At 36.3% G+C, this 11518-nt stretch overlaps 1 protein-coding gene across 1 annotated transcript; it reads right to left on the minus strand.

Annotated features, from left to right (window-relative positions):
• Positions 1–3254: 3254 nt before the first annotated feature.
• LOC110104254 (ABC transporter D family member 1-like) lies at positions 3255–10945 on the minus strand. Its single transcript, XM_028695349.1, has 4 exons — positions 10810–10945; positions 9207–9381; positions 3953–4223; positions 3255–3608 (listed from the first exon to the last, which is right to left on the minus strand). Exons 2-4 carry the CDS (start codon positions 9266–9268, stop codon positions 3270–3272), a joined length of 672 nt encoding a protein of 223 aa, XP_028551182.1. The 5' UTR covers positions 9269–9381; positions 10810–10945; the 3' UTR covers positions 3255–3269.
• Positions 10946–11518: the final 573 nt, after the last annotated feature.

Here is an 11518-nt window from a genome sequence, read left to right on the forward strand (position 1 = left end):
GAAATCGTACGAAAATCCAGCGGCATAACGGCAGTATACGGAATTTACACAAAAATTCCTAAAAATCACAATTTACCAAATTAATACAGAACGTGCACGACAACATTATAAGACTTCTATTCTACTGAAGCAACATCAATCAACATCCTGATATTTATCTATTCGATTAAAATCGCACAGAACCCAAAATAACCGGTAGAATCGTTACAGAAAATACTCAAAACGTGTAGAAAAATCATATCAATAACATATCAAAAGTTGTGCGGTGAAAGTTTCGTCAATACAAAATACGGCGCGTTTTTCGGTAACGAAAACACAAATCTGTGCACAAAACGACCAAAACTCGACATCTTCGAAAACAGAAATAGGATTCGGAGTCCTTACCACGAGATAAGCACTTTTCCCAACAGCGGCGTCGGACAAAAAGCACTCTGCGACCTCCGAAAACCAGCTTTTCCTTTGCTTTCCTTCTCTTTCTCTCTCCTCAGATATTTTGATTTATAAAAAATGATTTTCTCTCTCCTCAAATCGAGCTGATTTCCTTATAAAACAAAGCTGATCGGCCCGGCCGATCGCCACATCGTCCAGGACGATATGAACAAAATTCAATCGTCCAGGACGATAATTAATTTCTCGGACGATTTGCTCTCTGACTTGTGCCATGCTCTGATCGTCCCAGGACGATCCAAAATCGGCCCGGACGATCCTACTCCAGAAAATCAGCTGTATCCACTGCACTGATCGTCCTGGACGATCTCAATATCGTCCCGGACGATCCTGGGAGGAAAATCAGATCTTGGAAGGCAAATCAAAGGAACGAGCTCTCACATGATCCCTGCCTCCAATATCTCCCGGATCAACTTCTCAATCTCATTATTCTAAATTTGAGGGTAGTAGTAAGGCCTGACAGTAATCAGTGACACCCCGTCCCTCAAAGTGATGGCATGCTCATACACCTCTACGGTGGCAACCCCTGAGGTGGCTGAAATACCTCATTAAACTATTGTATAAGCAGCTGTATTGAAAGAGGGATGTCCCCCCTTCCTCCCCTCTAATCTTTTCTAAGCTCTGCAGCTCCACTAGAAATCCTCCTCTCACCTCCTATATGGCCCTTACCATAGTTTTGAGAGACACCATGGCTTTAGAGAGCCCTGCATCTCCCCTGTTCACCACCTTTCTCCCTTCCACCAACAGTTTCATCATCAGTGTTCACAATTGACCTTGGTATCCCCTAAAGTCTGCAGCCATCTCATCCCCAAAATGAAATTAGTGCTCCATAACTCCAATGGGAGAAAGTCCTCCCTCACCTGGACTCTCTGTATAGTCAGAACCACCCCCTATACACTCCTCTCCATGTCTGTCTTCCCAATGCCCATCATCACCCCATAGCACCATGTCCACCTATTTCACTCATAATTGGTCTACAACCTAGTTGGATGATAAAGTTGCGGGTAACCCCACTGTCTATCAACACCACTACCTCCTTATCTGCTATTTCTAGTCTCACTTTCATGGTGTGATTCAGAGTGAATCCCACAACTGAGTTTAAGGAGGCCTTTGTCATGTATAAATGCAGCTATTCCTCCACCGATGCCTCACTCCCATCTCCCTCCTCAGCTTCCTCATCATCTTAGACGATGAGAGCCTGAAGAGTTCGGTCCTTACACATGTTCCCCAGTTTATACCTCTCATCACATATGAAACATAACCCTTTTACCCATCTATCTTGCACATTCGCTTCTGTAAGGCACTTGAAGTTGCCTCATGGCAAACTCTAGTGTCCTTCTCCTTCGGTGCCTCTCTATGAAACAACGCCGTATGGGTTCTTGGTGTCAGGTAGCTCCTGTAAGCCCCTCCCATGAGGTTTCTCCGGCTAGCCTTTTCCCTATGATATTTCTCCTCCACCCTCTAAGCAAAATTCATCATCTCTCTCAGCTCTCTAGGTCTCAGTACCCTAAGTTATGCTCGTATGACCTCCTAAGCCCCTTCATGAAATTTCCTTCCAATCCTCGGAAACTCCTTTGTCTTCCCGACAATAGCTCAAACCTCTCTCAATACTCCATGAGTGTCCCCTCTTAAGTTAGAGCACAAAACTATTCGTGGAGGTCTTCTTCCTGAATGGCTCGAATACGTTCCAACAAATACTCCTTAAATTTCCACCATGAATAGACTGGATATCAAGCCTCCCTCAACTGAAATCAACCTGGGCTTTTCCTTCCAAACATAGACCCGCCAACATGAGTTTTTCCACTTTTGTCAACCCATTGACAACAAAATAACGCTCCACCCAAGACATCCAACCCTAAGCATCTTCCCCTTCAAAGACCGACATCTTTAACTTTCTCGATCTCGCATCCATACCACAATGGTTTCTCCCTCTGTTAGCTCCTCCCGTGTAATGGCAGTGCAATTACCTCTCTTCATCCCTTAGTTGATTTGGACCACATGGCTCTGCCCAACCATGATCCCCTCCATTTCATCTCTCTCCATGCCCAGGTAGTCTCCCAAAGGGTTCGGCCTCCCTCCTCCTTGTTGTCCTTCCTTCGAAGCCCCACGTGGAGGTCCTTGATAGAAAACACTCCACTTCAGCATCGTCCTCCGGAATCTCCTTCCCTTTGGTTCAACCCTCAAAATCTCTTGTAAGGCTTTTGACTGCATTTTGATCAACTTCTTCACCATTTCTTCCATATTTCTGAAGCGGCTCTCTCGCTCTCTATGGATGAGAGCCTCCCTTCCATGCCGGAATATCTTTCCTCCACTCCGGCCTTGAGATTTTCCATCTCGCCTTCCAACACCTCCATCTTCTTCGCCGCCATAAGTCCCAAAAAAATGCTCTGATACCAATTTGATAAGAAATGCTTGTACAAAACCAAGAGAACGCTTAGCTAAATTTAAATTTCAACAATTCGTAAAATAGTACTTGAGAAGAATTTGGTGTAAAGGTAATAGAGAAACTTTTAAATCCTCCTCTAATTCCTGTTGGACCCCACCTGGAGAGAGGGTTAGACCCCACATGGAGAGAGAGCGGGAGCCCCCTCTGGGTGGAACTCATTGTTCTGCCTTGTATACACACAGACCAGTCCCGCGTGCTATACCGATCAATCACTTTCATTCACTTATATCAATCAGTGCAAATTAGCCACATAAAACAATCAAAATCAGTATTATACCTAGAACATTAATAGACTTGAGTCTGATAGTAATGACAAAAAGGTAAAATGTAGACATGAAGCCCGAAGTAAACTTACTAAAAAATGCTAAGCTACTTGTTATGGTGAATTATTTCCAGGTTGAAACATAGAAGATGAACAATAAATGATCCATATCAGCATATAAATATCCCTTAAATAAATCCAACTTGCAGCAGAAACTAACACAATTACCTCAAAATAATCTGCGTGTATGAGGTCGGTCAATATTTTCCTGAACCGCAAACCTAGTGCTCCAGTCAGATATTTTGAAGTTGAATACAAGGTAGATTGAAGAAAACATAGGATGAGGTTTTCTACAATTAGCCGAATAAACAATGGCACGCGTCTTAGAAAAACGGACCGAAACAAGAAACCTTGAACTCTGGCAAGTCTGTTACTCAAGGCAGTTCTCAACACCTGCAAGGATGCATCCTGAAATTAAGATATATCCTATAGCATGTTTCAATGAAAATAAGAATAAGACCATAGATGTATAACACTAATGATGCATCTATTATTTCAAACCAGCCAAAAGGAATAGGATCCACTCCAATGATCATGATAATTAAATCCAATCATCCACATTTTACATGGTTGGGATCAAGTCCACCCAAATTAGAGTGGCTTTGGAAAGAAAGCTGGGCCTGATCACAATCATGATAGCAAAAGAATCTATAAATTGCTGAAAAATTGAAAGCTACGGTAAGACTCCTTAAACCCAAAGAATATATTAGTCATTGACAGGAAAATATCCAGCTTACTGCAGTGGTCACCAACCCCACAAGAGTCCGTAAACCAGTAGGGCCAATTTTCGAGAGCAAAATTGCAGTTAAAATATGTAGAGATCTCAGGCCACTCCTTTTCTTCCTCAAAATTTTGGCTGCCTTATCATCTACACCATTCTGGCTCAAGTGTCCAGTAACATTGATAGAGCTCTTGGACCTATCCCTTTTGCTTTTGGTGATTCGTGACTGCATATATACAGCAGTTCCACCAGTCACCATGACACCTGCAACTAGAGCAAGAGTCCTCCTACATGAAAGGCACCACCATGCACATAAATTATTAGTGTTTAAGCAATTCCAAGCAAGAAATAATGGTCAGTATAATTCTGATAGTAAAAGATGGCAAACTCTCAGGTGAAAATACAGGATACAAAGAAAACATTTCAAACATTTTCTAACAAATACTAAAAAGGAATGTAAATGCATCAATGTTCTCAAAATTCAAACAGATTCGGTCCATGCAAAATTTTAGAGAAACTGCATCAACAAGCATGCTGAGAGTTGTTTAAAGGTACGTGATTGCAAGCTAGCTCAATACAAGAAGAATTAAAAGATGAAGAAGGTTGCAGATTTATAGCTAAAAGAATAATGAAGAGCCAGAAAATTTTTGACTTTCTAAATTCACATTTAGTAACAATGTACAGATTCACATAAAGCACCAAACATAATGATCAATGCAAACTATAGCAAGGTTTGTAAACATGTCTAATTGGTATAGCGTTGACCAATCAAGGATTTTATTTATTCCAAAAGAGGATTACTTTTGTCTCCTATAGAATGAATAATATTAAAATGTATAAAGATTCGTTGGCCACTTCTCATAATGTTATTCACGGTTGTTTCCAACATGAAATTTATTCATTGCTAGAATTATATGAAAAAAAAAAAAAAAACAATCATCACAGCCAGCCAAGTGATTAATTCTACGATCCCGTAAATGCATGGTCAATGGAGGCATCTAAGTAGGAAGAAGAGAAACTTTGGAAGCACTCATAAATTCGAACTTCTAGTCTTCTACAAAGAAAAAGTTTAAATGGAAGTATTGTCACATAAATCGGTTAGTTGAGGAGTTGATTAAAATATCATACAATTGTACATGAAGTATCTTAATAGTCAGAGAAAAAAGAATGTGCATCAAGTCAAGAAATAGTACAACTGGATATGGAAGGGTTTTCTTTTCATGAGGCAAAACATAAGCCTCAAAAATAAACAAAAAAATTAATGAAAAATATGAAATAATAATTAATATACTAAAATCAAAATATGATTATATATAGTCAACATAAGACCATAAAGTCCAAATTCAATATAAATAAGTAATCAAAGTTAAAAAGTCATGAATTCAAAAATCCTCTTCACTCCCATCACTTAGAGGGTCTTCATTAAAATAATTATTGTAATTAATTGTTTCTCTCCTCGCTCCTCCTTAGTTGCATCAATATCCTCACGATCTTCCTTCTCATCTTCAACCATCTTCCTCTTCCCTTATTAATAAAAACCAATTAGAACATTAATAAATTTTAAAATAATGATCATATTGATAATTCTAATCTCTATCACATTAAATGTTATACTAACATTTGCTATTACTTGCTTGTTGATTGTGCTGGTCTTGTTTTTCCTCCATCTAAAAAGTCAATATTGATATTTTCCTATTATAATTGTGATAGTGGTATAACTTATTTTTGTCCTGCACAAATCATTCATCATCCAATACTACATCATTATAACTAATAGAACCATCCTCCAAAATGAACTTCTTCAAATGTTTATTCAAGCACTTTCTTCTCTTAGTATAAACTTGGTTTTATGAACTCCAAGTTTGCTCACACTCGGACGATGAGCATCTAAAACCTTGTATTATGATTTTATAATTCATAAGTGTTATCTTCAAATTGATCCACAACTCAACTAATTTTTTAAAAAGAAAATTAGCATAGTATATACAACAACAAGCCTTTGTCCCACCACGTGGGGTCAGCTACATGAATCCTTTTTCGTCATTGTGTCATGTTAAAAATCAAATTATATTTAAATCTAATAAAGAAAGATCATTTCTAATATTTTCTAACCAAGTCTTTTTAGGTCTACATCTACCTTTCTTAACATAAGTCAAATCTAATACCTCAAGTTTCCTAATCGGGTCATCGAAAGGCCTCTATTTAATGTGATCAAACCATTTAAGGTGACTCTCTCTAATCTTATCTTTCACTGGAGCTACTCCAACCTTTTCACGTATATGCTCATTTCATATCCTATCTCTAAGTGTAAAGCCACTCATTCACCTAAGCATCATCATCTCTGCAACACTTAACTTATGATTATGCATAGTATGTAAATTAAAAAAAAAAAAACTTAACTAGTAAATGTTAAAAGTTATCAAGGAAATGTTTCGCCAAAATATCTTTGATGTGTTGCAATCCAAAAAATAATTTCTTATTTCGAAAAGCTGCATGTTGGAGATCAGCCTTCGCCTCTGAATTGAGTCAACAGTCAATCTATTCATACACTAGGACAAACCAAAATTGATCTATGGATTGATGGACAAGTTCTTAGCAAATTGATATTGAGAATTCAAATAATAGCCAATGACATACATATACCCATGCAGTTAAAGCTCCCATTTCTCATCTATAACTTCACAAATTTTCTTGTAGTTGCACTCATGTTCTCCTATAAGCTTAGTGCTATCAACTCATTTGCCTCATCTATTGCATTATAAATGAAACTCATAGCTTGATCTTTCTCTGCATCAACCATAAGACATTAATTTAAGGGCTTAATAGTCGTGAAAGCATAAGTTACACTCAACCAAAATATGTCACTCAAAATAATCTTCCTCACTTATTTACCTTCAAGCATAATTTAAGCACTGTGTAATGTTGAACATAGCTCCCAAAGTTATATTTCTTCTACAATGTTTTATAAAATTAAGTATGCCAAAGCAAATCTAGTAGTTGCGGGTCTAATTAGTTTTTTTCTTAGAGAACTTCCTCATCAAGGCTAAAACCCAATTATCATTATAAATAAGTTTGCTAATCTTCTTTCCTTTAGTTGAGACAATTCTGTAAGTTTTTAAGGATTAAATCAATGTAATTTGCAGCATATGGAATCCAGTAAATATGCTCTCTCCATCAATTTATTTCTCACCGCATTATAAGCACATATACCGACAATGACAACTTGGACTACTAGATGTTCTCTAATCTTCTCTATAACTCCATTTATTAGTTTAAAAATGTACTCTATATTATTCACCTACTATGATGCTTCAATAGATTTCATAAGATAATGTCACAAAAATTATTTATTAGAATGTTGAACAAGTTCTTTTTCTAATATCCAACCAGCCATCCGACGTGATTGTAACTTTAGTTTATGACCAAGTTCCCTTGATCTTCTCAATGACCCTCTCAATGTTAATTCCTCCTTCAATATCTAAGTACCGAGCTCGTATGCAGAAATAGATTTAAGGCCTCGAATATAGGAACCTATAAAACAAATCATGCTGACATAGGATCAGGAAGTCACCACATTAAATATAATTGCATTCTCAAAGAAGAGTTCTTCAATGTCCATACAAAGAAACTTATGAGTCTCTCTTGCATTTTGTGCAAACATTTGATAGGATACTCTTATGCCATCATTATTGTCATTCTCCACATTCATCACATATTGATCTATAGTTTCCCTCACACCACTATTATACATTAGTGGCAAAGAAGTAGTAGAATATTTGTCACTAGGTCCGCTACTATAATAGAAGCAACTATCAACTATGTCAACAAAGTTATAAATGCTAAATGTTTGGGCATGGTCGCTTTATTCATATAAGTACAAATATTTTTGTTCACTCCTTCAGGTACTTTAATGCATGGCACACTATTCTTGAGAACCAGAAAGATGCTCTTTCATTCTTCACCACCTTTAACCAATTTATTGTAGTAGTTGCATTTTAAATAAAAATGACTTTTCGCTCCCTCCAATTCAGACTTGAATATACTTCCATGCCAAATTCTTTTCTATTTCCCATTGAACTTTTTTCATAACCTCTAACAATTCAAAAATAACTCTAAACTAAAAAACTCATTCAACATAGACAAAATCCCATTCAAAATGGAGAATAGGAAATGCAAGTGATAAAAGAAAATAAACATAGTAAATAAAGAACAATAAGACCATAAAGAAGACAAAAAACAATAAGGGAATGGGTCACTGGCAACAAGAAGAGAGCTAGTCGAGAAGCAATGGAAACGACATAGTAGGAGGGTCATGGCTCTTGTGTGCATCTTCCTGCTACAAGTGGGTACATTTCTTAATTTATAGTAAGGTTTTCTTAGAGAGAAATATTTTTTGTTTAAATTTACCATTGGGTTTATACATTAATTTAAAACTTTAGGCTAACAAAATAAAATAAGCAAAATCTACCTGACGCTTACACTTAAATTGATTTGAGAGGCACCATGACCACACCAAAGCTGAGGCATATGCCTCAGCTGGACACCATGAGGCGTGTCCCTCATTGTTTTTTCCATACGTCTCAGAGAAAGACGTGCCTCTCATTGCACAATTTTAAACATTAATGTGAGTACACATTTAAAAAAAATTAAAGATTTTAAACGATAGCAAAATGATGATTACACCTGCACAATTGTGCATAAATAAGAATAAAAATATCTTCCAGTATAATCAAAGCGAGAATGAATTAAAAAAGGGCTCGTATGACTGTATGAGACTTTATGATATAAATCACTTATTTTAAAAATATCAATAGAATACAGAACATTTAAAAGAAAAAAGAAAATGCTAAATTCTAGGATAAAAAAAAACAAGGAGCTATATTCATCATTATTGAGCTTTATAAAAGCAGCCAACTTTAATATGCCAAAGCCTAGAGTGACAAACTAGCCTACAAGTGGATGGCTTCTTTGGAGGTAGAAGAAGCTACATTTTTCATAACAAAATTCAACAAGATTTCTTTCAAACAACCAAAATTTCTTATTTTTTACATGATTGCATTGACCTAATCATCATCCACTATATTTATACAAGCAATTTAACATAGATCTTATGTTAAAATTCAATGTCATTGGATTCCAAGTAAAACGAAACTTAAAGCCATCGTAAGGAACTCAATAGTTCATGTAGCTAGAACAATCTAATACAAAAAGAATGTGAAAAATATATTGAAGGTGGGCAAGACACGAACCAATAGAATTTATTTACATACCTCCTCGAAGTAAGAATATTTCGGCCATGTTCGGTTAGCTGTAATAGCTGCCCAGAGAGCATCTTTTAAAATATTTCTTAGAAGAAAATCTGCAATTAATAGTGCATTGGCCTCTGCCGACTAACTGTAAAAAGGCAGGGAGCAACAGCTGACATGACAAATCAAAATTATGAGCCTGCAAAAGCACCAAATAGTAGAGAAAAAAGCAAAAAGAACTTAGTGAACTTCTTGTCAAGCGACTTCACCTGAGAGTTACTAAAGCATAAACACCAATATTTGAGCCAAGAATAGAAAATAACCAAATTTAATATGTGACAGAAAATGTAGTTGTTAAAAAGTAAAGGCAAAAAATTCACGAGGTAGAGATCATAAAAAAGTAAAAAAGAAAAAGAAAACCTTCCCATTATAAGGGAAAATTCACGACCAAAATAGGGTACAATTCACATAAACAATATAGCATCATGTACAAGTGCGGAAAGGAAATTTTTGAAATGTAAGTATCTTACAAACATGAATCAAACACATTCAATGGCACAAATGAGATGAAGCATATATGACATAGGTTATAAGCTAAATAGAAAGAAAGAAAAAAAAAGGTAGCTTCCAATGCTATGATCTTTTAGGTCATATGAGAGATATTAGAACTCATAATAGCACTCCTTCCACAAGCAAATGTTTTTGTACTATACAGGTCAAAGGCTAGAAGAAATGTATCTATAAAATCAAACTAATAAAGCAATAAGCAAAATTATTCAATAAAATGTGATGGCATTGGTAATGCAAATGTGTTCATTTAGCCAAAACATACCAAAATCTCAAACATCATCAACAAGATCATAATTTGCAGCTCAAATACAAATCATTAAAGCTTCAAGTTTAGATACTGCACCATTAGTTAAACTAACATTATAAAATAAAAGCATATCACCACTAATATAGATTAAAATATAGAGAGATCTACAAACATGAAACATCACATGACCTCAAGAGGTATTTTTGGAACAAATCAATTTTAAATTACACAGCAGGAGATTATGCTTAATCTTGTGGAAGAATGAGCAAGTGGTTTGTTACTGCAGAGGACTAAAGAGATTGGAAACAATCCAAGAAATAAATACAGAGAATCAGTCCTTGGTTTCAATATAACCAAAAAAAAAAAAACAGACTCCCTCCACTTCACCATCATAGCATAAAAACAAGTCGCCCTTAATCTAACAACTAAGATAACCTGCGCCAATTTCAAGTTGCTTCAATTACAATCAAGTTCCCAACCGTGATGCGTGTTATTCTACCAACCTCGACCTCCTTCAACCCCCGCACTTTAACCAAGAAAACTAGAAAAATAGAATTCATTCACTCTCTGGTGCAAGCATAGCTCAAACGGCTAGCCGCCCTAGATATCAATTCAATCCCAGCTGTCCCAGAACATGCATGCCCGAAAGTCCCCCGTTCCTCTTCCATGAAAGGCATAGAAATCAAGAGATAGAAAAAAATCGATCGATCTAACAAACGATCCTTCAGTCCGGAAAGAGAAGTTCTCGAACCTCTAACCCGTCGATTGAGCGGAAAAGAAGAGAACAAATTGGACCAAAAATTTACTCACAAAAATTAGGAGGGCGGGCGATCAACTATATGTCTTTTGCTGCCGCCGAGCTATGGAGCCGGGGCGACACTGGTAGGGAGTCCATCTTCGCCCCGTTCAGCAGAATAAGCAAATACTCAGGTGCGTCGAGGAAGAGGGTCGAGTAAACTACTGACGCGAAATTACAATTATAGTACGATACCGGTGAGATGTTCCTGCGGTTTACTTTCAAATTTGTCATTACGCTGACGTCGCAATAATTTAATGGCATAGAACTTTCGAATACTGGTGTGAATTTAGCCCGATCGAATTCTAGAAATGTTTGGTATCGAAGGAATCAAAGAAAATATTAAATTAAACATAAATCTGTTAGATTTAGCTGAAAATCATTAATATATGCATTTATAAATTTATTTATTTATTTATTATTTTTGTGCTCTACATTTTCGCCCAAGAGAATCATGAAAAAGATCAACATCATTTGTTCTAAATTTATCCTCTATTGAGACTGCAATGCTAAAAAAAATTCTCTAAACTTATCCTCTTTTATGTATAACTCTTCATAGTATTAGAACAATGAATTGATTTAGACTCTTTCCTATCTTTCTCCTTTTTTTCCAGTAAAATTTGAGCCTCTAAACTCATTTGCTCCTTTGTGCATTTTCATCTCTTAAGTATTGTGAACTACTAAGCATTATTTGAGATATTCCTTTTATGGCTACCATCTCAT

Source organism: Dendrobium catenatum, unplaced genomic scaffold (assembly GCF_001605985.2).
Source record: "Dendrobium catenatum unplaced genomic scaffold, ASM160598v2 fragScaff_scaffold_71, whole genome shotgun sequence".
NCBI lineage: Eukaryota > Viridiplantae > Streptophyta > Magnoliopsida > Asparagales > Orchidaceae > Dendrobium > Dendrobium catenatum.

Excerpts from the sequence above, each read along its gene's own strand:
- LOC110104254 (XM_028695349.1), bottom strand. The coding sequence starts at position 9,268 with ATGCTCTCTGGGCAGCTATTACAGCTAACCGAACATGGCCGAAATATT. Across the intron at positions 4,224-9,206 it reads AATATTCTTACTTCGAGGAG|GAGGACTCTTGCTCTAGTTG; the intron begins GTATGTAAATAA and ends CCTTTCATGTAG. Across the intron at positions 3,609-3,952 it reads TGGGGTTGGTGACCACTGCA|GTGTTGAGAACTGCCTTGAG; the intron begins GTAAGCTGGATA and ends GCATCCTTGCAG.